The sequence below is a fragment of the Macaca mulatta genome, chromosome 15 (genome assembly GCF_049350105.2).
Source record: "Macaca mulatta isolate MMU2019108-1 chromosome 15, T2T-MMU8v2.0, whole genome shotgun sequence".
In the NCBI taxonomy this organism is placed as follows: Eukaryota; Metazoa; Chordata; class Mammalia; order Primates; family Cercopithecidae; genus Macaca; species Macaca mulatta.
The window spans coordinates 65,363,109-65,390,295 of record NC_133420.1 but is presented as its reverse complement, the minus strand read 5'-3'; the positions used below and the strand labels follow the sequence as shown (position 1 = coordinate 65,390,295).

At 41.7% G+C, this 27,187-nt stretch overlaps 1 protein-coding gene and 1 pseudogene across 4 annotated transcripts in view; one reads left to right on the top strand and one right to left on the bottom strand.

Moving 5' to 3' along the window:
- The window catches only part of KIF24 (kinesin family member 24), a 90,723-nt gene that overhangs the window by 55,675 nt on the left and 7,861 nt on the right, over positions 1-27,187 (bottom strand). For 2 of the 4 annotated variants that reach the window (XM_077965807.1, XM_015117533.3), the window contains exons 2-4: positions 16,493-17,140; positions 12,426-12,615; positions 1,728-1,825 (exon numbers count right to left, since the gene is read on the bottom strand). In XM_077965807.1, coding sequence (XP_077821933.1) covers positions 1,728-1,825; positions 12,426-12,615; positions 16,493-17,115 — 911 coding nt within the window. In that variant the 5' untranslated portion in view covers positions 17,116-17,140. The remainder of the gene's footprint in view (positions 1-1,727; positions 1,826-12,425; positions 12,616-16,492; positions 17,141-27,187) is intronic. The other 2 variants (XM_077965808.1, XM_077965810.1) reach the window with 2 other exon arrangements.
- On the top strand, positions 23,493-24,743 carry LOC100428413 (serpin H1 pseudogene; annotated as a pseudogene).

Genomic DNA, 27,187 nt, shown 5'->3' with positions numbered 1-27,187 from the left:
AATACTTAAGATCTGTACATCTTATTGTATGCAAATTATCCCTCAATTTTTAAAAAGTTATTTGAAAAAAACAGTCAAAATTATCTGGAATCAGCAACACTAGCAGGCTACTTGGCATTTTCTATCATACATGCCTACAATTTTAATAGATAGGTAGGTAGACAGGTAGGTAGATAGATAGGTAGGTGGATTAAATAGATAGGATGGATGGATGGATAGACAGACAGACAGACAGACAGAGATAGGGTCTTGCTCTGTTGCCCAGGCTGGAGTGCAGTGGCATGATCACTGCTCCTGCAGCCTTGACCTCCTGGGCTCAAGCAATCCTCCCACCTCAGCCTCCCAAGCAGCTGGGACCCCAGGTGCACATCACCATGCTTGGCTTATTTTAAAAATTAGCCAGGCATGGTGGCTCACACCTATAATCCTAGCACTTTGGGAGACTGAAGCAGGAGGATTGCTTGAGCCCAGAAATTCAAGACTAGTCTGGGTAACAAGGCAAAACCCCACCTCTAAAAAAATACAAAAATATTAGCTGGGAGTGGTGGCAGGCACCTGCAGTCCCAGCTACTCACGAGGCTGAGGTGGGAGGATTGCTTGAACCCGAGAGGCAGAGGTTGCAGTGAGCTGAGATTGCACCACTGCACTTTGGCCTGGGTGACAGAATGAGACCCTGTCTCAAAAAAATAAATTAAAATAAAATAAAATAAATAAAATAATATAAAAATTTTTTGGTGTGTGTGGAGACAGGGTCTCCTCATGTTGCCCAGCCTGGTCTCAAACTCTTGGGCTCAAGCTATCCTCCTGTCTTGACCTCCCAAAGTGCTTGGATTACAGGTGCAAGCCACTATGCCTGGCCCGTGCCTATATTTTAAATACTTATGCAACAGAGGCCCTTACTATAATTCCTGTCCCATTCAATGTTTATTAAGTGTGAATAATAATTTTAAAATACATCTATAAGGCCAGGCGCAGTGGCTCACGCCTGTAATCCCAGCACTGTGGGAGGCCGAGGCGGGCGGATCATGAGGTCAGGAGATCGAGACCATCCTGGCTAACGTGTTGAAACCCCGTCACCACTAAAAATACAAAAAATCAGCCCGGCATGGTGGGGGTCGCCTGTAGTCCCAGCTACTCGGGAGGCTAAGGCAGGAGAACGGCATGAACCCGGGAGGCGGAGCTTGTAGTAAGCCGAGATGGCGCCACTGCACTCCAGCCTGGGTGACAGAGCGAGACTCCATCTAAAAAATAATAATAATAATAATAATACATCTATGAAAAGCTGATAAGTGATATTCACTTATTTATCTGATTCCAAAGAAAACTTAACTAAACTATAGCCAGAATACATAATTCCTATCATCAAAGTTCAGACTAACTCCAACCACTTGAACCTTTTTCTTCTGAGGACTTTGATGGGATTACATTGTTAAGAGTTTATAATTTTCTTTTTTTTAACACCCTTTCACTATCTATCACAATATATTTTTCCACTAGACACAGAGAAATAATATCATCAGTGTAAAAGGAAATTTTACTGTAAATTTCTAAATCCTTGGTAAATCCTATAGAGATACTGCATGTTTTCAGAAGAATCTAAATTCATTAGCTCAACAAATTCATGTTTAAGTCAAAAGCACTGAAAAGCATGTGATATTTATAAAGAAATATGACCTAACAGAAAATAGAAAATAAAAAGCAAGAAAAGCAAATAATCATTATCGTACCCATTGAAAATATGCTGAATAAGTGGGTGAGTAGTCTTCATGTATACATCCCGATTGGTGCACGCTTCACCAAAGACTTCATCAAAATAAAAAACATGCTGAAAAATAAATTTGATTTTATAGAAAAAGATACATTCTGGATTTTCTTAATCACTATTCTAGTTAACAGATGATAAACGCCAAAATATGTCTTTAAATAATAGTAACTGACCATATCAAATTTAGAGATAAATAAGCAATCACTGTTAAATGACAGGGCCTCCTCTTGAGATCTCTGTAGACGTGTTCTTACAAGGTAAAAACTAAGGCACACGATTTTTGTTTTCTCTTAAGAGAAGTAAATTGATAAATACAAGAGTGAGCCAATCCTCCTTAGGTCTAGGAGAGAAAGTGAATTCTACGGGGATTATCCTCGTATTCCAACTAGGGCTAGTATATTTAGAATTTTGGAGGAATTTGTGGCTGGGCACGGTGGCTCACGCCTGTAATCCCAGCACTTTGGGAGGCCGAGGCTGGCAGATCACGAGGTCAGGAGATTGAGACCATCCTGGCTAACACGGTGAAACCCCGTCTCTACTAAAAATACAAAAAATTAGCCAGGCGTGGTGGTGGGCGCCTGTAGTCCCAGCTACTCAGGAGGCTGAGGCAGGAGAATGGTGTGAACCCGGGAGGCGGAGCTTGCAGTGAGCCGAGATGGCGCCACTGCGCTCCAGCCTGGGCGACAGAGCGAGACTTCATTTTAAAAAAAAAAGAATTTTGGAGGAATTCTAGGGGAAGATCTCAATTCTGTAGGTTACACAGCTTAACTTTTAATTCCATAAATATTTATTGCTCAGCTGGTAGCACAAACATTGCAGTAGGCACTTGAAGGGGCCCAAGGATACAGACATTACCCTAGCATTTCCCTATCTTATCTCCTAAAAATCTTAATCTACGCAAGTATGCAAATGACTAGAAGACAGAAGAATCTTAACATAAAGTACATGTGGACTTCAAAGGAAAACATATTCTCTCTGATTATGAAAAAGACTATACTGAGAATGAACCATGGGGGAAGAGGAGGAATCTGAAAGGTAGTGATGGAAGGAGGGAAGGTATTCCAGGCACAGGGGAAGTATGAACAGAGTCAAAGCAGAAAAGCAAAAGGAATTAACTGTTTCATTAATTAATGTTCAGGGAATAGCAAGGATTCAATGTGATTGAAATATAGTATCACAGAAAGCAGAAAAGTGAAACAGAGGCCGGGTGCAGTGGCTCCACGCCTATAATCTCAGCACTTCAGGAGGCCGAGGCAGGTGGATCACCTGAGGTCAGGAGTTTGAGATCAGCCTCGCCAACATGGTGAAACCCATCTCTACTTAAAATACAAAAAAATTAGCCAGGCGTGGTGGCAGGCGCCTGTAATCCCAGCTACTCAGGAGGCTGAGGCAGGAGAATCGCTGGAACCCAGGAGGCAGAGGTTGCAGTAAGTTGAGATCGCACCATTGCACTCCAGCCTGGGCAATAAGAGCAGAACTCCATCTCAAAAAAAAAAAAAAAAAGAGACAGAATACTAGAATAATGAGTTAGGACTGTGTTGTAGGGGTCTTGGGACACCAGTCTTAACTGGGGGGCAGAATGCTCATATTTAATTCAGTAAATAGTGGGGAAACAAAGAAAAACTATAGGCAGGAAGGACGATCTCAGTCTTTACTGGAAGATTTATCTGGCTTCACACTATGAATGGTTTGAGAGCAGAGACACTAGTAATTCAGTGGTGAGGTAAAAAGGGTTCTAAATTAGATGATAACCAAGGAAATAAAGAGATGGGTACAGAAGAAATTTGATAACTGACTAGAGGTGGAGACCTGGGGAGATAAAGGGGTCCAAGACAACTTCCAAGTGAAAAATCACAGTAATTTGGAAAAAGAGAGATAAAATACCCCATTGTATTGGGTCTGAAAAGCTTTAATTCAGCAGCTGTAATTATTTCCATAATTTAGAGGCTTACCATGTTGGTAGGTACAACTACATATATATATGTATGAATATACATATGAATACATATTCTTATATCATGTTGGTAGCTTGTATATATTATGTATATATACACACATATATATAATATATACACATATATTCTTATATATATATAGCCCAACTATACATATATAATAATAATATGTATTTTGTTTATTGATTTATTTTTTGAGATGGAGTCTCGCTCTGTTGCCCAGGCTGGAGTGCAGGCATGATCTTGGCTCACTGCAACCTCCGTCTCTCAGGTTTAAGCCGCTCTCCTGCCTCAGCCTCCCAAGTAGCTGGGACTACAGGCGTATACCACCATGCCCAGCTAATTTTTGTATTTTTAGTAGAGACGGGGTCTCACCATGTTGGCCAGGTTGGTCTCAAACTCCTGACCTCAAGTGCTGCCTCAGCCTCCCAAAGTGCTGGGATTATAGGTGTAAGCCACCATGCTGGCTGATATATATTCTAATATATTATTTGCACCACTGCATTCCAGCCTGGGCCACAGATGAGATGCTGTCCCAAAAAATAAAAAAAAATTTTTAAAAAGTAACATGTATTTATAGAATATCTCTGGAAAGATACACTTAGAATAGATAACCCCAATTTCCTTCATGGAAGAAACAGGATTGGAGGGACACTTGTATTTTATACTTTTGTACCTTTTGATTTCGAAATAGGTGAATCTATCCTATTCAGAGATTTTTACTTTTTCATATAAAAGTAACACAGAATAACATATATTATTTTACATATATATAGCTGGGCTACCAAGATGGTGTGTGTATACATATACATACACATATATATACATATGTACATATATATAGTTGGTCTAATATATAAGACTATATATTTAAGAAATCCTTGGGTACTGACGAGTTGATGGGTGCAGCACAGCAACATGGCACAAGTATACATATGTAACAAACCTGCACGTTAGGCACATGTACCCTAGAACTTAAAGCATAATTAAAAAAAAAAAAAAAAAAGATCTCCTGATAATTTCAAGCCTGAGTATAGCATAATGACTGTCCATACACCATGAATGACAGATAAGGCTTTATCTTCTTTTTGGGCCAGCTCTAAATATCTAGTCAAAAAAAAAAAACTGTATGGACAGATCCAGAAAACTGGACTTGGGCCAATTTACTGTGGGTCACTCTATCCCAAGGTTGTTTCTGTTGTGTGTACCATTAAATTACATTAGAATGGAAATTTGTTAGATTGTCTAAGAAGAAATTGGGAACACAAATCTAAATCTACAAGTTACAAAAAAAGTTACAAAGTAAGAAAATAATGAATCTGAAGAATAATAAAGACATGTGTCAACTTTTAGTGTTTTGAAAAATGTGATAAGATTTTAAGAACACTAAAATATTAATAACTACTGAAGTTGGGTGATAGGTACATAGAGAGGTCATTAAACTTTCGATTAAGCTTAAAAAGGTCAATAATAAACATATTTTTTAAATCTGGAGTTTTTGTTTGGTTTTGTTTTGTTTTTTTGAGACAGAGTCTCACCTTGCTGCCCAGTTTGGAGTGCAGTGGTGCGATTTTGGATCACTGCAACCTCCCCCTCCCTGATTCAAGTGATTCTCCTGCCTCAGCCTCCCGAGTAGCTGGGATTACAGTGCCCACCACCACGCCCAGCTAATTTTTTTGTATTGTTAGTAGAGACAGGGTTTCACCACGTTGACCAGGCTGGTCTCAGAACTCCTGAAGGTGATCCGCCTGCCTCGGCCTACCAAAGTGCTGGGATTACAGGTGTGAGTCACTGTGCACGGCCTAAAATCTGGTTTTAATGAACATTATTATTATTATTATTTTTTTTTTTTGAGACGGAGTTTCGCTCTGTCGCCCAGGCTGGAGTGCAGTGGCCAGATCTCAGCTCACTGCAAGCTCCGCCTCCCGGGTTCCCGCCATTCTCCTGCCTCAGCCTCCCGAGTAGCTGGGACCACAGGCGCCGCCACCTCGCCCGGCTAATTTTTTGTGTTTTTAGTAGAGACGGGGTTTCGCCGTGTTAGCCAGGATGGTCTCGATCTCCTGACCTTGTGATCCGCCCGTCTCGGCCTCCCAAAGTGCTGGGATTACAGGCTTGAGCCACCGCGCCCGGCCTAATGAACATTATTTATATCTATCTCATATATGGTCTCTAGGCAAGGAGACAAATTAATTAGTTGCTCAAATATCACCATAGGTTTTTATAGTTAAGTATGAAATCAAAAGCAAAGAAACCCACTAAATATATAGTTACCTATAGATGTGGATATATTCAGCATTTCTCAAAAAAAAAAAAAAAGAAAAAAGAAAAAAACTCAACTAAAGTGAGAATACATTTTTTTTTGTTTGCTTTTGTTACAGCGAGTATACGGCAATTCTGCCTCTCCTTCTAAAAGTGCTCATGGATAACTTGAGCTTTTGAGTAAAGACCTCGGAAAGCATTTGTTAAGGGAATTAGTATCTTTCCTTCCCATAAGGTTTAGATATTGGTTTTCCTAGTACTTTTGTAAATATCTTTCATGAAAGATATGTAAACATGCAAGATTATTATAGTTAACGTACATGCACAATTCATAAAGTCCTTTGCATCACACACACTTTCATTTGCTCACACTTTATCAGTGAGGCTGGAGCAACACCTATGTTGACTTCACTAACCTTGACAGAATCAGAGTTCCATGTTTGTTTGTTTGTTTGTTTTGAGGCAGAGTCTCCCTTTGTCGCCCAGGTTGGAGTGCAGTGGTGTGATCTCGGCTCACTGCAACCTCTTCCTCCCAGATTCAAGCGATACTCGTGCCTCAGCCTCCCGAGTAGCTGGGATTATAGGCACACAGCCACCACGCTCAGCTAATTTTTTGTATTTTTAGTAGAGATGGGGTTTCGCTATGTTAGCCAGGCTGGTCTCAAATTCCTGGCCCCAGGTGATCCCTCTGCCTCAGCCTCCCAAAGTGCAGTTTATTTTTTAAATAAGTTTTTTTTCACATTATAAAAGTAACACGTGGGCCAGGGGCTTGTAATCCCAGCATCTTGAAAGGCTGAGGGGATGGATCACCTGAATTCAGGAGTTTGAGACCAGCTGAGGCAAAATGGAGAAACCCGGTCTTTACAAAAAATATAAAAATTAGCCCGGCATGGTGGTGTGATAACTGTAATCCCAGCTACTCAAGAGGCTGAGGTGGGAGGATTGCTTGAGCCCAGGAGGTTGAGGCTGCAGTGTGCCATGGCTGCACCACTGTACTTCAGCCTGGGCAACAGAATGAGACTGTCTCTCAAAAAATAAATAAAATAAAATAAAACAAAAGTAACATGTATTTATAGGATATCTCTGGAAAGATAAACTTAGAACCCCACTTGCCTTCATGGAGGAAAAAGGATTAAAGGGACACTTTTATTTTACACTTTTGTACCTTTTGATTTTGAAATAGGTGAATCTATCTTATTCAAATATTTTTACTTTTTCATATAAAAGTAACATAGCTGATTATGAAAAATTTTTTAAATATGGAATTTATTTATTTGGTCTCAAACTCCTGAGCTCAGGCAATCTGCCTGCCTTGGCCTCCCAAAGCACTGGGATTACAGGTGTGAGTTGCTGCGCTTAGCCAAATACGGAATTTTTTTTTTTTTTTTTTTGAGACGGAGTCTCGCGCTGTCACCCAGGCTGGAGAGGAATATTTTTAAAATTACAATACATGCCAGGTGCAGTGGCTCATGTTTGTAATCCCAGCACTTTGGGAGGCCAAGTCAGGAGGAGCACTTGAGCCCAGGAGTTGGAGACCAGTCTGGGCAACACAGCAAGACCTTGTCTCTACAAAAAAAATATATATCTATTAGCTGGGCGTAGTGGCATATGCCTGTGGTCCCAACTTTTCAGAAGGCTGAGGTGGGAGGATTGCTTGAGCCCAGGAGGTTGAGGCTGCAGTGAGCCATAATCATGCCATTGCACTACAGCCTAGGCAACAGAACAAGATTCTGTCTCAGAAAAATTAAAACAAAATAAAACAAAATAAAAATTACAATAGAGAACAAAATATAGAGAATAGAGAAGAAAATAAAATTATCCTTAAATTTTGCTGTTCAGCCACTGTTAACTTTTTTTTTTTGAGACGGAATCTCGCTCTGTCACCCAGGCTGGTATGCAGTGGCGCAATCTTGGCTCACTGCAAGCTCTGCCTCCCGGGTTCACACCATTCTCCTGCCTCAGCCTCCCAAGTAGCTGGGACTACAGGTGCCCGCCACTATGCCCGGCTAATTTTTTGTATTTTTAGTAGAGACGGGGTTACACCATGTTAGACAGGATGGTCTCGATCTCCTGACCTCGTGATCCACTTGTCACGGCCTCCCAAAGTGAGCCACTGTTAACTTTTTGATGTATTTCAGATTTCAGTATCATCTTTTTTTTTCTAATATGTATTTTTTTCTTTTTCTTTCTCCTGCTTTTTTTTTGAGACAGAGTCTCACTCTGTTGCCCAGGCTGGAGTGCAGTGGCGTGATCTCGGCTCACTGCAAGCTCTGTCTCCCAGGTTCATGCCATTCTCCTGCCTCAGCCTCCTGAGTAGCCAGGACTACAGGCATCTGCCACCATGCCCGACTAATTTTTTGTATTTTTAGTAGAGATAGGGTTTCACTGCCAGCCAGGATGGTCTCAATCTCCTGACCTCGTGATCTGCCTGCCTTGGCCTCCCAAAGTGCTGGGATTACAGGCATGAGCCATCATGCCCAGCCTCTTTTTATTATTATTTTTAAGACATAGTCTTACTCTGTCACTCAGCTTGGAGTGCAGTGGCACAATCACGGCTCACTATAGCCTCAACCTCCCAGGCTCAGGTGAACCTCCCACCTCAGCGTCCCAAGTAGCTGAGACTATAGGCACATGTCGCCACACTTGGCAATTTTTTTTTTTTTTTTTTTTTTGAGACACAGTCTCACTCTGTTGCCAAGGCTGGAATGCAGTGGCACGATCTCAACTCACTGTGAACTCTGCCTCTCAGGTTCAAGTGATTCTCCTGCCTCAGCCTCCCAAGTAGCTGGGATTACAGGTGTGTGCCACCAGGCCCAGCTAATTTTTGTATTTTTAAAAGATGGAGTTTCACCACGTTGGCTAGACTGGTCTTAAACTCCTGACTTCAAGTGATCCACCCCCCTCTTCCTCCCAAAGTGCTGGGATTACAGGTGTGAGCCACTGCGCCCAACCACCAGCTAATTTCTTTCTTTCTTTTTTTTTTTTTGAGACGGAATATCACTCTCTCTGGAGTGCAGTGGTGCAATCTTGGCTCACTGCAAGCTCCACCTCCCGGGTTTACACCATTCTCTTGCCTCAGCCTTCCGAGTAGCTGGGGCTACAGGCGCCCGCCAACACGCCTGGCTAATTTTTTGTATTTTTAGTAGAGACAGGATTTCACCATGTTAGCCAGGACGGTCTTGATCTCCTGACCTCCTGACCCACCCGCCTTGGCCTCCCAAAGTACTGGGATTACAGGCGTGAGACATCGCGCCTGGCCTAATTTTTTTTTGTAAATTTTACAGAGACAGGGTTTCACCATGTTGCCCAGGCTGGTTTTGAACCCCTGAGTTCAAGTGATCCTCCTGCTTTGGCCTCCCAAAATGCTGGGATGCTAGGCATGAGTTACCACACCCAGTCTATATTTTTTCTTTAAGAAATTGGTTGTACAGGCAAGCAGAGGCCAGACCATGTAGGGTCTTGTTAAAACTTAAAAATTTTATTGTAAGTGCAAGAAAGAGTCTTAAAGGATTTTAAGTAAAAGAGTATGTGTATATTTAGCAACTATCCTTCTATTTGTATTTTACCAATAGTATTTTAATAATCAAGTATGGTTGTTGCATGTTTAAACAGATGCTTTTATAGTACCTATCACAGTTAATAGCTTTCCTAATACTGAACTTGCATTATGCTTGCATGCCAGTATAAAGTACTGAAACTAACTTGCTAATGTCTTATGTAGGCTTTTGTATTCATATTTATAAATAAGATTGGTCAGGCCAGGCGCAGTGGCTCACGCCTATAATCCCAACACTTTGGGAGGCTAAGGCAGGTGGATCGCTTGAGCTCAGGAGTTCGAGACCAGCTGGGCAACATCGTGAAACCCCATCTCTACAAAAAATACAAAAATTAGCCAGGCATGGTGGTATGTACCTGTAGTCCCAGCTACTCAGGAGGCTGAGGTGGGAGGATCACTTGAGCTCAGGAGATGGAGTTAGCAGTGAGCCAGGATCACACCACTGCACTCCAGCCTGGGCGATGAAGACAGACCCTGTCTCAAACAGACAGACAAAAACCATTGGTCCACAGCTTCTTTGTGTGTTTGTGGGCCAATCTTACTCACTTTGTAATATGACATCTGCATTAGCTTCCATATTAAACTTGTATTCACTTATTGCCAATTTCAAAAGACTAGAATGAAATAATATGGTTTCCTTGTTTCACTCATTATATTGATATAAAGTTTAATGGTTTGGTAGGATAGCATACTACGTGTATATGATCATATTTACTAAGTAACAAGATTTGAAAAGAAAGGACATTTAATAAAACAAACACAAAAACCTATTATCTCTAAATATGCTTAAAAATAAAACCCAAAGAATCTACGATCAATATTTATTTACCACCCAGTTTGCTATAAACCTACCTTTTCTTCTTTATATTTGAGGAAGAAAAAAGAAAAAGAAGTCCTCCCAACATTTTTATATCATAGCATTGACAGGTAAGGACTCGGACCTATGAGAGCAAAGGTCCAAAGTTCAAACAGCAGAGAAAGTGCCATGGAAACTATGGGTATTCAATAAGTATTGACCAGTGGTAATGACAAAAAGTAAGGTTATTGTGTTTGGGGATAACAGAAAAATACAAAAGATAAGATGATGCCTCCTTGAGGGAATTACTGTGACAGAGGCATCATTAAGGAAGTCTTAGACAGTGATTGGATAGGGCTATTACGATGGCTATAAGTAGCCATGGAACTAGACAGCATTACAACTAATTGGTCATTTAGTCCATTTTCAAAATAAATATCTCCCACTGAGACCTAATAGACCATGCATTGATCAGCAATCAATAAGGCTATTAAAGTGATTGGGTTGGTTTTACAGCGGCCTAATAATTTAGTACCAATAGAAACACTCAGTGGATTACTCTGAATATCACTGTGAAACGCAATTTTGGTAACCAAAGAAAAAGAAGAACAATACAAGTTAGAAAGTGGGGGAAAGTGTTAACAAATTTGACTTCAGCATTAAAGGATTTATTCCACTAATGTAAGATCTCAGCTAAGGTGACTTGCTAGCATACCACATTTTTTTTCTCTCTACCAGCTACTCAGTTTTGAGGCAAGAGAACAAGAGAGAGAAAGAATAAATATAATATGAATGTTTAGGGAAGTAGATTCAGAGTAAGAGAAACTGTGTATTCGTAAATCTTAACATCTGATGGATTATCTGGTTTTAGATTACTCACAATTGTTTCACAGTCTTAGGAGTACCTAAGTGATGATTCTTTCCATCTGTGGTTTGCTGTTTCCCTATGAGACTAGATAATTATTGCAAGGTACCTTCAGCTTGGAGTAAGTTCCTTTCAATATCAAACTCTTTCTCCTTCGACTCTTCATAATCACTTTAGCAGGTAGTGAACATTATTTACATGTCTGAGTTATTAGTGTTTTATTTAAACCCTTATATGGTAGATGTGAAATCATATCCTTGGATTATATTTACCCACTGCAGTCTACCCTGTATAAAGTGGTCTGCTCAGAGCCCAATTTTCACCAATTAATTATAAGCCCAAGACAGCTGAGAATGAAAATAAGCACATGGCTGGCAACTGTGGGTCCTGCTGCCCAAAAAGATATTGTTCATCATTAAACCCAAGTCTCAAACTCAGCAGATGAGAAGTTCACACTATGAGATGCAAGCAAGAATGGAAATCAACTGTGTGACATCTCATAGTCACTCTGGGGCATATATTCAGTGACTGGTCCTGTTGACAACTACTTAATTATTTATTTGTTTTTTATTTTTATATTATTTTAGAGGCAGATCCTCCCTCTGTTGCCCAGGCTGGAGTGCAGTGGTGCAATCATAGTGCACTGTAATGCAGAACTCCTGGGCTCAAGTGATCCTCCCACCTCAGCCTCCTGAGTAGCTAAGACTACAGGTACACACCACCATGCTAGGCTAGTTTTAAATTTTTTTCTGGAGAGACAGGGTCTCGCTATGGTGCCCAGGGTGGTCTCAAACTCTCCAGCTCAAGTGATCCTCCTGCTGCAGCCTTCCAAAGCGCTGGGATTATAGGCATGAGCCACCACACCTGGCTCCACTTCATTATTTAAATTATTTTTATTCCTTCATCCCTCTTTTTTTTTTGCTGAATATGTATAATTAAATTCACACAAAGCATGTTAAGTGAATATATGATGTAGCTCCACTGCACAAGAGAAATTGTTTTTGTATTCCCTATTGCACCATCTTTTTAAAAAAATGAAGGCCCTGGATATCAATGACTTAAAACAGTGTCACATCAGGAATGAATGTCAACACCCAAACCAGAAACATGATTTTCTGTGTTCTAACAGAAACCTATATGCCACCACTCAAACAAAAAGCAAAAAAAAAAAAAAAAACAACGACATACTTGATAATATTAGTTCCAAACATAAAAGGAAAACATCATACCTGCAGAATATATTGAGTGAGGTCAACTGCTTCTTTCTTCTCATGCACAAGTAGAGTTTCTTTGTCTTCTACAGTAATAATATTAATTTCTCCACGACGTACCTCCCTCATGCCCAGGGGGCGTTTTCGAACACAAACTCTGATTTTCTCCATCTCAGTCCAAGGATTCTGTTTCTCTGAAGTGTTCTGTCTAATATATGTTTATAAACAGGCTTTTAATTTTTAATAATAGGACAAGATTACTTAACAGGTCAAAGTATCGGTACATTTTGCTGTATATTAGGCATAATATATTTCTTAAAGTTACAAAGTAAAGGGTCAACCCTGAGAAAGTTCTTCTATCTCCATCCCCACCCTACTCCACCTCTTCCCCTGCAAAAACATAAAAAACAGAACAACAAAAACCAATCAACAAACAAAAAAACCCCTAAGAGATCTTATATAGGATACTATTTTATACAATTGTTTCACATCAATTCTGATTTTCTTAGCCCTCCAACTGGCTGCTGAAAAAAAATTTCTGTCATGGAGGCTGGAATGCATTGGCATAACCACGGCTCATTGCAGCCTCGACCTCCTGGGTTCAAGCAATTCTACCTTAGCCTCCCGAGTAGCTAGGACTATAGGCATACACCACCATAGCTGGCTAATTTTTGTAATTTTTGTAGGGACAGGGTCCCACTATCTTGCCCAGGCTGGTCTTGAACTTATGGCCTCAAGCAATCCTCCCACTTTGGCCTCTCAAAGTGCTGGGATTACAAGCATGAGCCATCACGCCCAGCCTGGAAAATTATTTTTTTACTGGGATCTGAATTGGTTAAAAAAAAAAAAAAAACAGCAAATAATTTTCTAATATAATGCATAAAGCACTACTTTTATGGCATGTTTTAAAGCAAATTTTATTTTCTTAACCAACATTTAGTGACTTTAAAATGCATCATTTTTGCATGAAACTGCAGGTGGAATAAAGAATGAAATGTACCATTTTGAGGTACCGTGGGAAAATCTTGACAATCATTAAAACTAGACGATGGGCCAGGTGCAGTGCCTCACGCCTGTAATCCTGGCACTTTGAGAGGCTGAGGCGAGCAGATCACTTGAGGTCAGGAGTTCGAGACCAGCCTGGCCAACGTGGTGAAACCCCATCTCTACTAAAAATATAAAACTTAGCCGGATGTGCTCACTTAAACCCAGGAGGTGGAGCTCACAGGTGAGATAGTGCCATTGCATTTCAGCCTGGGCAACAGAGCAAGACTCTGTCTTAAAAAAAAGAAAAAGAAAAAGAAACTGGATGACGGACATATTGGGATTCAGTGTTCTATTTTTTCTTCTTTTGCATATGTTTGATTTTTCACAAGAAAACAGAATTTTTTGTTTTGTTTTGTTTTGAGACAGGGTCTTGCTCTATCACCGAGACTGGAGTGCAGTGGTGTGAGCACAGCTCACTGCAGCCTCAACCTCCTGGGCTGAAGCCATCCTCCCACTTCAGCCAATAGTAGCTGGAACTACAGGTGCACACCACCATGCCTGGCTAATTTTTGTAGAGCCAGGGTCTCACCATGTTGCCCAGGCTGGCCTCAAACTCCTGGACTCAAGCAATCTGCCTGCCTTGGCCTCCCAAAATGCCAGGATTACAGGCATGAGCCACTGTGCTCATCAAAAATGAAAAATTTTAATTTTTTAAATTTTTTTTTTATTTTTGAGACAGAGTCTCGCTGTGTCACCCAGGCTGGAGTAGAGTGGCACAATCTTGGCTCACTGCAACCTCTGCCTCCTGGGTTCAAGCAATTCTCCTACCTCAGCCTTTAGAATAGCTGGGATTATAGGCACCTGCCATGACGCCCAGCTAATTTTTGTATTTTTAGTAGAGATAGGGTTTAGCCATGTTGGCCAGGCTGGTCTTGAACTCCTGACCTCAGGCGATCCACCTGGCTTGGACTCCAAAGTGCTGGGATTACAGGTGTGAGCCACTGCACCTGGCCTAATGCATCATTTTAATAAGGGTTTTGTGTTAAAATCTTTAGTTGTTGGATATCAATAACCTAATCATATAAAGTTGATCAAACAGGACAGAAAATGTTTAGTCCTTTTTAAAATTGCCCAGGGCTCAAGGATGACTCATATGAACAAAAGGCCCATAGTTTTCAAGTTCAAGGGGCAAAAAGACATGCATGTTTTCTAAAAAGCTCAGTTTGGGCAGGGTGGAGTGGCTCTCACCTGTAATCCCAGTGCTTTGGGAAGCTTAGGTGGGAGGATCACTTGAGGTCAGGAGTTCAAGACCAGCCTGGGTAACATAGTGAGATCCCCATCTCTACAAAAAATTAAAAAATTAGCTGGGGACAGTAGTGTGTACCTGTAGTCCTAGCTACCTGGGTGGCTGCAGCAGGAGGATCGCTTGACCTCAGGAGTTTGATGCTGCAGTGGGCAATACTTGGTAACAGAGCAAGACCCTGTCTCTATAAAACAAACAAACAAACAAAGAGTCAAATAAATGAAATGGTAATGGTTAAACTAAAATATCCATCCTATCCTTGATGTTTTTAAATAATGCAAAGCGGTATTTTTATTTATAAGTAATTCCAATTTAGATTTTTATGTATTATTCAATAAAAAAGTAATATTCAAGAAAATAGGCCGGGCGCAGTGGCTCACGCCTGTAATCCCAGCACTTTGGGAGGCAGAGGTGGGCGGATCACAAGGTCAGGAGATTGAGACCATCCTGGCTACCATGCTGAAACCCCATCTCTACTAAAAATACAAAAAATTAGCCAGGCATGGTGGCGGGCGCCTATAGTCCCAGCTACTCGGGAGGCTGAGGCAGAATGGCGTGAACCCGGGAGGCGGAGCTTGCAGTGAGCCAAGATCGCGCCACTGCACTCCAGCCTGGGCGACAGTATGAGACTCCATCTCGAAAAAAAAAAAAAGAAAGTATTTACTCCTTTACCACTGAGGTAACCAACAGAATAGCAACAATCTGCCTTCATAGTCAAGGAACAATCTATTCCTCTCAGAATTAAAAGAAGAAAACAGTATTACATGCTCTGTGATCTCCTAGACCAAACAAAATGTTTCCAGAAATATTATAAAAATTCACTGATATATTTCAAATTATTAAAGATATTTTTACTGTTTAAACTGAGTCTTCTATTTTTATGGAGTAAAGAACTGATTATGAGATCTTCTGAAACCTTAGCCAATGTAAGACCAGATACAAATACTTTATCTTAAGGTATGAATAATAGTATTTTTAAAAAGAAAATATGGCTCAAGAATGAATTTTATTTTCCCATAACTAACATACATAACATTTAAAATAAAACAAGGAATTTTTTTTTTTTTTACAAGAACATATTTCCTACTATACCATTGTTAGTAGTAGGGATTACTTGTTATTTCACCTCTTAGGGACCTTATTTCAAACTCTAACTTGAAGCACTAGGTGAAAATAACTTATTGTCACCCTGACTCTCAAACTCCAATCTCCACCTACAATGTCTTACTGTTTGTAACCACCAAAATTGTTTTTTCCAGGGTTGAAACTATAGAAAGCACTCAAAATCAGGATCGTATTTCAATGTGTGCAGGTGAACTAACTGCTCCAAAGACCTACTTAATTAAACTACATGCCCTTGTTTTTAACAAAGCATCTTTAAGTCTCCTGGTTGGATTAAGTGAATTTGATAACCTTAAAAAAGTTCTGTGGATTGTGTAATTTTTTTCTCTATTGTAGAAGGGTTAACTATTTTACTTTCACGGATGTACCAGATGTATCATGTTACGCTATAATAAATAATAGAAACAAGTCTGCTACAGATCCTGGCAAGTCGCAGCTGTTTTGATGTACATGAACAATATCATCTTTCTCCCACCTAGAAAGTTCCCAATTTCTCATTAATTTTCCCACATCCAGGTATTCCTATTATTGATGCAAAAGCTGTTCATGATAATTTCTGTTATATTCATTTACTGTAAATAAGGAGTAGATGCTGTCTGCTGGAAATGAAGGAGAGGCCTGCCCTTGCCTAAGGCTATTTTCCCTCAAAAGAAAGAAAGATAAAATTTATTACCTGATACAAGAATGAGGGATTCCATAGTTATACCCTGAAACATGAGAGATTCTTTGAATAATGGGAATATCACAATCCCCCAGTATTGGAGAAAAGTAATTTGGTGAAAAGAGTGAAGTGCTGATTTCTGTTTGCACATAGGAATCACCAGCTGTAGCATTCATAATTCCTGTTTTTGTATGGTACTGGGAATCATCTGGTAGCGTGTGTTCTAGCACTTTTACGTAAGTGGACTTCTGTTCATATGCAGAGAAATCTGATAAACTGCACATTTCAAACCCATCATTGCTGGCATTTGTGTCTTTATTGTCAGCAGGAGAATCAAAATTCAGTTGTCTGCGAGGGCCAGATCTTAATTCCTGAGACTTGATGCGCAGGCTGCTTGTCTGAAGATGACGCTCTGGGATACTGACTGCTTTATCTTCTTCTTGCATAATCTTAATAATTTTGATAAGTTGGAAGAGACGTTTGCGGTCGTTCATGTCATGGACTCCTAATTTGGAGTAGTCTTTCATTGTAATCTTGGCTAATTCATCTATTTTCTGAAGGCCAAGGGCAGTGAAATGAGAATAATACTGTGCAAGTTCAGCTTCACAAAGACATTCATATAACCAGGATGCCATTTTGGTGAATAGGTTTCTATAAACTCTGAAGAGAGAAAGAAAAGCCATTCGCTTGAAATAGAGTATATGCAATACAATTATTTATTTAAAAAAATGAAAACCACAAAACCACAAACATGCAAAAAATGTTTTATCTGTCAAATTCTCAACAAACATATTTTTCTTGTGAAATTATTAATTAAATAGCATAGTGCATGAACAAAGATGCTTTGTATTGCACATGAAGAAGTTGTGGTAACACATAATTTGTTAATTTGCTTAATAAAAAGAGACCTTCCATTATATATATATATATACACACAGATACACAAATGAACACGTACATAACACATAACTTACTTATTTCTAGGGAGTTCCTTCCAACCTTGCAATGTCTACTTAACACATGCCACAACTATTGAAACCTTGTTCCCAACAACTGATTGTAGCAGGACTAATTTTAGATGCTCAACTTAATGTCAAGGCATGCTGCACAACTGTTTCCCATGAATAATGAGCAGGGCCTAAGAACTCTTTCAGAATGAAAAGTAGAATTAAATGGCATACCACAGAGGATTATAAACTAATGTAACTCAAAGGAAGATAGCATTTGTATTTGCTGAGTACTGGCAAAAGTTAGTTAAATAGAAGTGAAGACATCATCAATTTGGCATCAACCAATTCAGGATTTCAGATCATTCCAAAAGGTGGTCATCGATCTCTATCTGTACAGAATATGAATCAAATAATTTACCCAGGAAATTAATACTAAGGTCAAGATTTTAAATAGTTGTACATTTAAATGTTTTTAAAAATTTTTAACATCGAGATACTTAATTGAATACTAACACATAATGTGGTAAAAACACATAATCCTAGTCTATTATTAAAGTCAGGATCCTGAGCTCTCTATATCGCTGTTAATCAAGTTCATGAGAATATCCAAAAGTAAATACACTACATTTTCTTTTTTAAAATGGTTTTATAATTCAGAGTTTTCAAAAATTCAGTTAGGTAACTAGTGGTAAAACTTTCCTGTTTTCACTTTAATTTATATTTGATCTTCTATCTAGCAGAAATAGAGAAAAAGTAGAGGGTAAGGTAATAAAGATAATCAAAGAACCTTGAATAATTAGCTTTGGGGGAAATACTACTTAGGCTAAAAGGCTAAATGGGCTGAGTAACACATCCTAAACTAATCCTGGCCTTTTCTATTTGTGGTAGATTTGGTTTTTGTTTTGTTTTGTTTTGTTTTTTTGAGATGGAGTCTCGCTCTGTTGCCCAGGCTGTAGTGCAGTGGTGGTATCTTGGGTCACTGCAACTTCTACCTCCAGGTTCAAGCAATTCTCCTGCCTCAGCCTCCTGAGTAGCTGGGATTTACAGGTGCGTGCCACCATGCTTGGCTATTCTTTTTGTATTTTTAGTAGAGAGGAGGTTTCACCATGTTGGCCAGGCTCGTCTTGACCTCCTGACCTCGAGTGATCCGCCCACCTCGGACTCCCAAAGTGCTGGGGGTTACAGGCATAAGCCACCATGCCCAGCCCAGTTTAGACACTTTAAAATATATAGATACCTGAGCCCCATCCCAGATCTATAGAAAACCACAAAACAACCAGAAATAACTCCCAGGTTTTAGGAAGGGCAGACATAAGAACTTTGGAAAAGTTCCCTAGGTAATTATGATTGTATGCCGCTGATTTATATCTATCAAAATTACAAATGCAAATGCACTGATCCAGCAATTCCACCTCTAGGAACTTATCCTTATCCTTCAGATAATACATACAAGTACAAAATGACATAAGTGTAATGCTATTCATTACAGCACTGCTTGTACTAGCAAAGTCATGGAATAGAGACTGGTTAAATAATGATAGTCCATTTAATGAAAAAATGCTATGAGACAATTACAAGGAGTAAGTAAACTGTAAAATATTATTTAAAAAAGAAAGCTATCCAATATATTGTTACTAAAGCAAGGTACAGAACAGTTTATAAAACAGAGAGATAAATGATATATAATAAATCTACATATTTGCTTATCAGACAAAAAATATCACTGAAGGATGCACAATAATAGTGGTCTTGAAAGGGTGAGGGGAAGTAGGTAGTAGAGGGTGATTATGGGAAGGAAACTACTGTACGCTTGTAAATGCTGGTAGTTATTACTACCTTTCCTATTGTCATTTCTATTTCACTGGTGTCTCTATCACCCAGGGCAAGACCTAAAACAGTTTATTTTTTAAATTTTGAAACTATGTGACTGTATTTTTTATTTTAAAAATATATTTCTGGCCGGGCGCGGTGGCTCAAGCCTGTAATCCCAGCACTTTGGGAGGCCGAGACGGGCGGATCACGAGGTCAGGAGATCGAGACCATCCTGGCTAACACGGTGAAACCCCGTCTCTACTACAAAATACAAAAAAACTAGCCGGGCGAGGTGGCGGGCGCCTGTAGTCCCAGCTACTCGGGAGGCTGAGGCAGGAGAATGGCATAAACCTGGGAGACAGAGCTTGCAGTGAGCTGAGATCCGGCCACTGTACTCCAGCCTGGGTGACAGAGCGAGACTCCGTCTCAAAAAAAAAAAAAAAAAAAAATATATATATATATATATATATTTCTAAATAAAAATATTATACATATTTCTAATTCCACCTCCCTTCCTCCCTCTCGGTCTCCCTAAATTGACCTGATACAATTGTTTCTTAAGATTTTGATGGCTTTCTAGCCTTTTAAAAAATTGTATATAACACTGTACTCATAACTATATTGCAATCTATGTTTTAATTTAACATAAACATTCTCATATGCTATTTGTTACAGGCATAAAAAACAATTCATACTATCATAAATATTTGTTGACTAGCTTAATTACCCCAGGGAAATGTGACTTCTCTCTAAACTCCTGCAGAGTTTTGGTGATAAAACTGATAGGGCATTTATGATATACATACTCATTTTTAAAAAATTTATTGCCAGTCTTGTTCCAGAGATAATATAAGATGGTTCTGCCTTGTACTACTGTGTGAATTATTAAAGACAAAAGCAATATGATCCCACTCAGTCAAGTACTGTGCTAGATAGGTGCGCACCAATTTTTTTTTTTTTTTTTTGAGACGGAGTCTCGCTCTGTCGCCCTGGCTGGAGCGCAGTGGCCGGATCTCAGCTCACTGCAAGCTCCGCCTCCCGGGTTTCCGCCATTCTTCTGACTCAGCCTCCTGAGTAGCTGGGACTACAGGCGCCCGCCACCTCGCCCAGCTAGTTTTTTGTATTTTTTAGTAGAGACGGGGTTTCACTGTGTTCGCCAGGATGGTTTCGATCTCCTGACCTCGTGATCTGCCCGTCTCGGCCTCCCAAAGTGCTGGGATTACAGGCTTGAGCCATCACGCCCGGCCACGACAAATATTTTAAGTGAACAGTATCCGCTTAGATTCTGTTCGTTTAAAATATTTAGAAATGGGCCAGGCACAGTGGCTCATGCCTGTAATCCCAGCACTTTGGGAGGCCAAACCTGGCGGATCACTTGAGGTCAGGAGTTTGAGAACAGCCTGGCCAACATGACGAAACCCGTCTCTACTAAAAACGCAACAATTACTCAGGCATGGTGGCGCACGCCTGTAATCCCAGCTACTCAGGACGCTGAAGCAGGAGAATCACTTGAATCCAGGAAGCAGAGGGTGCTGTGAGCTGAGATTGTGCCATTGCACTCCAACCTGGGTGAGAGAGCGAGACTCTGTCTTAAAAAAAAAAAAAAAAAAATTTAGAAGTGTTCCATTATCGGCTGGGCCTGGTGGCTCATGCCTGTAATCCCAGCACTTTGGGAGGCCAAGGCCGGTGGAACACGAGGTCAGGAGATCGAGACCATCCTGGCCAACATGGTGAAACCCTGTCTCTACTAAAAATACAAAAATTAGCTGGGTGTGGCGGCATGTGCCTGTAATCCCAGCTACTCAGGAGGCTGAGGCACTTGAACCTAGGAGGTGAAGGGTGCAGTAAGCCGAGATTGTGCCACTGCACTCCAGTCTGGCAATAGAGCAAGACTCTATTTAAAAAAAAAAAGAAAAGTCCATTATCTCTACTGTTTTGCCCAAGGCAACCAAGTGATTAAAAGATTCCATGACACCTGCTTATGTGGCCATAGAGCCATTTTCTCTGAGTTTCCTAATTCTTTACAAGTACCATCACCCAAATTAATGGCAACATCCTCAGGGTCCTTACAACTTTAAGAAACCGAATATCCACAATATTGTTACCAACTTCACTCTGAACACTTCATATGGTTTAAAAAAGCATTTTATGTAAAAGGCTAACTCCATTATGCCAGCAGATAGTCCACATTCATACTACTTTGATGATCTGATTAAACTAAAATGTACTGAGTTATATTTTATGCCAAGCACTATCTTAGATGCTTTATGTAAAAAATATTCATTGTTAAGTCAGAATTCCATTTTAAAAACTCGAAGCAAACTCCTAAAGTAAAAATAGTGCTTTCTGGCTGGGCGCAGTGGCTCACACCTGTAATCCCAGCACTTTGGGAGGCAGAGGCGAGTGGATCACGAAGTCAGGAGTTCGAGACCAGCCTGGCCAGCATGGTGAAACCCCTATCTCTATTAAAAATTTGTTTCAGGCTGGGCGCAGTGGCTCAAGCCTGTAATCCCAGCACTTTGGGAGGCTGAGACGGGTGGATCACGAGGTCAGGAGATCGAGACCATCCTGGCTAACACGGTGAAACCCCATCTCTACTAAAAAATACAAAAAACTAGCCGGGCGAGGTGGCGGGCGCCTGTAGTCCCAGCTACTCGGGAGGCTGAGGCAGGAGAATGGCGTGAACCCGGGAGGCGGAGCTTGCAGTGAGCCGAGATCCGGCCACTGCACTCCATCCTGGGCGACAGAGCGAGACTCCGTCTCAAAAAAAATAAATAAATAAAAATACAAATACAAATACAAATACAAAAATTGGGCAGGCGGCTGAGCACGGTGGCTAATGCCTGTAATCCCAGCACTCTGGGAGGTTGAGAAAGGTGGACTGCCTGAGGTCAGGAGTTCAAGACCAGCCTGGCAAACATAGTGAAACGCTGTCTCTACTAAAAATACAAAACAATTAGCTGGGCGTGGTTGGCGGGCACCCGTAATCCCAGCTACTTGGGAGGCTGAGGCAGGAGAATCACTTGAACCCAGGAGGCGGAGGTTGTGGTGAGCCGAGATTGCGCCATTGCACTCCAGCCTGGGCAACAAGAGCAAAACTGTCTCAAAAGAAAAAAAAAAAAAAATTGGCCAGGCATGGCAGCACGCGCCTGTAATCCCAGCTACTCTGGAGGCTGAGGTAGGAGAATCACTTGACGCCAGGAGGCAGAGGTTGCAGTGAGCCGAGACCGCACCACTGCACTCCAGCCTGGGCAACAGAGGGAGGCTCTGTCTTAAAAAAAAAAAAAAAAAAAGTGCTATTTACTGGTTGTTTTTAGATTGACAATTTCAATGTAAGTTATAGTAGTACCTGTCCTCCGGTTCAGCAACCAGTCCAAAAATATTAAGTGAAAAATTCCAGAAAGGAACATTTGTAAGATTTAAATTGTGCACCATTCTGAGTAGCACAATTAAAATCTCTCACAATACCGGCTCCCGCTTCCTGGAATGTGAATCATCCCACTGTCCAGCCTATCCACACTGCATAAACTGCCCACTCATCAGTCACTTAGTAGCCATTCTGGTTACCAGATCAACTGTAGGGTATTGCAATGCTTATGTTTACGTAACCCTTATTTTACTTAAATAATGGCCCCAACGCAAAAGAGTAGTAATGTTGGCAATTCAGACATGCCAAAGAGAAGCCACAGTGCTTCCTTTAAGTGAAAGAATGAAAGTTCTAGACTTAGGAAAAAGCATAACCTATAATAGGGGTTGGTACTATCCATGGTTTCAGGTATCCACCAGGGGTCTTGGAACATCCTCCTCGAATAAGGGGGGATACTACCATACCCTTAAAATCTTAATTTTTTAATTCAAATTGTATTATTGGATTTATTTTTCAGTACTTAGGGGAGCATGGGAGCAAAGGATTGCTTTAAGAATCCTTTCCTCAACATGTAGAAGCCTGATTAGAAAATTAGGGAGAAGAACAAACAAGTCTAAAGCCGGTGGTTTAACAAGATAAATATATGAATAATGCAGCCTGGGCAACATAGTGAGACCCTGCCCCTAAAAAAAAGACATGAATAATGAACATATAGGTAACCCTCAGCTATAAGTTGTAAAACTTACATAGAAATAGGCTATAGAAGAGTAGAATCGTGTCATGGCTCCAGAGCAAGACTCTCGTCTCAGCGCCAGCCCAGCCCAACCCAGCCCGACCCAGCCCTCACAGGTCCACCGTGGTGCATGCAAACCACCTCCCAGCCATGCGCTCCCTCCCGCTCCTCAGCTCCTTCTGCCTCCTGGCGGTGGCCTTGGCGACCGAGGTGAAGAAACCTGCAGCCACAGCAGCTCCTGGCACCGTGAAGAAGCTGAACCCTAAGGCAGCCACGCTGGCCAAACGCAGCGCCGGCCCGGCCTTCAGCCTGTACCAGGCCATGGCCAAGGACCAGGCGGTGGAGAACATCTTAGTGTCGCCCGTTGAGGTGGCCTCGTCGCTGGAGCTTGTATCGCTGGGCGGCCAGGCGACCACGGCGTCGCAGGCCAAGGCAGTGCTGAGCACCGAGCAGCTGTGCGACGAGGAGGTGCACGCCGGCGAGGGCGAGCCGCTGCGCTCACTCAGCAACTCCACCGCGCGAAACGTGACTTGGAAGTTGGGCAGCCGCCTGTAGGGACCCAGCTCAGTGAGCTTCGCTGATGACTTCGTGCGCAGCAGCAAGCAGCTCTACAACTGCGAGCACTCCAAGATCAACTTCCACGACAAGAGCGGCGCGCTGCAGTCCATCAACGAGTGGGCCACGCAGACCACCGACGGCAAGCTGCCTGAGGTCACCAAGGACGTGGACTGCACGGAGGGCGCCCTACTTGTCAACGCCATGTTCTTCAAGTCACACGGGGATGAGAAATTCTACCACAAGATGGTGGACAACCGTGGCTTCATGATGACTCGGTCCTATACCGTGGTTGTCATGATGATGCACCAGAAAGGCCTCTACAACTACTATGACAACGAGAAGGAAAAGCTGCAAATCATGGAGATGCCCCAGACCACAAGCTCTCTAGCCTCATCACCCTCATGCCCCACCACCTGGAGCCCCTCGAGGCCTTGAAAAGCCGCTAACCAAAGAGCAGCTGAAGATCTGGATAGGGAAGATGCAGAAGGCTGTCACCATCTCCCTGCCCAAGGGTGTGGTGGAGGTTCCCATGACCTGCAGAAACACCTGTCTGGGCTTGGCCTAACTGAGGCCATTGACAAGAACAAGGCAAACTTGTCACATATGCCACGCAAGAAGGATCTGTACCTGGCCAGCGTGTTCCACGCCACCGCCTTTGAGTTGGACACAAATGGCAACCCCTTTGACCAGGACATCTATGGGCACAAGGAGCTGCGCAGCCCCAAGCTGTTCTACTCTGACCACCCCTTCGTCTTCCTGGTGTGGGACACCCAGAGCGGCTCCCTGCTGTTCACTGGTCGCCCAGTCCAGCCTAAGGTTGACAAGATGCGAGATGAGTTGTAGGGCCTCAGGGTGCACACAGGATAGCAGGAGGCAGCTGAAGGCTTCTGAGACACATGGGTGCTACTGGGGTTGCGGGGGAGGTGAGGTACCAGCCTTGGATACTCTATAGGGTGGGGGTGGAAAAACAAACCAGGGTTCCCGTGTGCTTGAATGGACCTTCCCAGCTAGAATTTATTCCACTTGGACATGGGCCCCAAATACCATGATGCTGAGCCCAGAAACTCCACATCCTGTGGGACCTGGGCCATAGTCATCCTGCCTGCCCTCAAAGTCCCAGATCAAGCCTGCCTCAATCAGCGTTCATATTTACAGCCAAGTACCTTCTCAACTGTGAGACCAAATTGAGCTAGGGGTGTCAGCCAGCCCTCTTCTTGTGACACTAAAACACCTCAGCCGCCTCCCCAGCTCTATCGCAGTCTCTCCCAACTACAAAACTAGGTGCTGCAGCCCCTGGGACCAGGCATCCCCAGAATCACCTGGCCCCAGTGAGGCAGATCGAGAAAGAGATCACAGAACGGGCTTCTGGGCAGACTCTGGTCAAGAATGGTACCATGGGGATGAACTTTTTGTTTTTGTTTCTTTCTTTTTTAGTTTTTCAAAGATGGGGAGGGAAGGGGGAACATGAGCCTTTGTTGCTATCAAACCAAGAACTTATTTGTACAATTTTTCAATAAAATGTTTTCAACAACAACAACAACAACAACAAGAAAATAAACAGGCTATAACCAGCTGGGCACAGTGGCTCGTGTCTGTAATCCCAGCACTTTGGGAGGCAGAGGCAAGCGGATGACCTGAGGTCAGGAGTTCGAGACCAGCCTGGCCAACATGGTGAAACCCCATCTCTACTAAAATACAAAAATGAGCTGGGCATGGTGGTGGGCACCTGTAATCCCAGTTACTCAGGAGGCTAAGGCAAGATAATCTCTTGAATCCAGGAGGCGGAGGTTGTAGTAAGCCAAGATTGCGCCATTGCACTCCAGCCTGGGTGACAAAAATCAAACTCCTTCTCAAAAAAAAAAAAAAAAAAAGGAAAAAAAGGAAAAGGGGCCGGGCGCGGTGGCTCAAGCCTGTAATCCCAGCACTTTGGGAAGCCGAGACGGGTGGATCACAAGGTCAGGAGATCGAGACCATCCTGGCTAACCCGGTGAAACCCCGTCTCTACTAAAAAAAAATACAAAAAACTAGCCGGGCGAGGTGGCGGGCGCCTGTAATCCCAGCTACTCGGAGGCTGAGGCAGGAGAATGGCGTAAACCCAGGAGGCGGAGCTTGCAGTGAGCTGAGATCCGGCCACTGCACTCCAGCCTGGGTGACAGAGCGAGACTCTGTCTCAAAAAAAAAAAAAAAAAAAAAAGGAAAAGGCTATAACCTACAAATGGCTACAGATCTCCCTTGGGAAGGAGGGGAAAGGGGAGGACCTAAAGTAATTTTTCTCTTTCTACAAATTTAAGTATGTTTGAGCTCAAGTTGCCAAAATGTTGCTGAAATGAGCTTTATTTTACCTGTACCCCAGGATTTTTGCTCTAGATCTCTTTAGACAGGCTTACCAGGATAATGACCCTTCTCCATGTACTTAACTATATCTGCATTGTTCAAATGTGTGCTTTTATTTTTATGCACTGTTTTCTTTGTAGCTACATATTGTAATGTAAGACCTCCCTCCATCCTTCTTAGAAATAGATTAGCTATAATTATTGACATGTCACTAGATTTAAAGGTAACTAACACTAAAGCATTGGTGTAACATATCATAGACATCCAATAAACAGAGGCCCTTAAACTACCACTGCCACCAAACACATTCTTATTCTGTAGGGAGGGAGATGGAATTGAACAGGGAGCAAAATACCTACGTGGTTTATTTTTTCTATTTTAAGATGTTAAATAAGATTTTTATTTCAAATATCTGTTAGACTACCAAAGCGTTTGTGCAGTAGTAACCATTATAGCAGATTACTAGATTAGGAGGCAAAAAAACCGAGGACTCAGTCAGGCTCTGCTAAGAACCAGGTGTGATACATGGTCAGATTATTTAACATCTATGGGTCTCTGCTTCTTCAAGTTTAAAACTGAAATAATTTATACAGGCATTGACAGTAAAATTAGATATGTTAAAGTACTCTCTACAAGTGTACTGATTATACATTTACAGGAGACAGTTTCTGTAATGCACCCACTAAGCATCTGAAACAAAACAGGCACAGTGATCTACCTATAGCATTTAAAAAAAAAAAAAAAAAAAAAAAGCTATACATGCATACATACTTTTTTTTTTTTTGAGAAAGGGTCTTACTCTGTCACCCAGGCTGGAGTGTAGTGGTGCAATCACGGCTCACTGTAGTCATGAACTCCTGGGCTCAACCAATTCTCCTGCTTCAGTCTCCCAAGTAGCTGGGACTACAGGTGCACAGCACCAAACCTGACTAATTTTTTAAATTTTTTGTAGA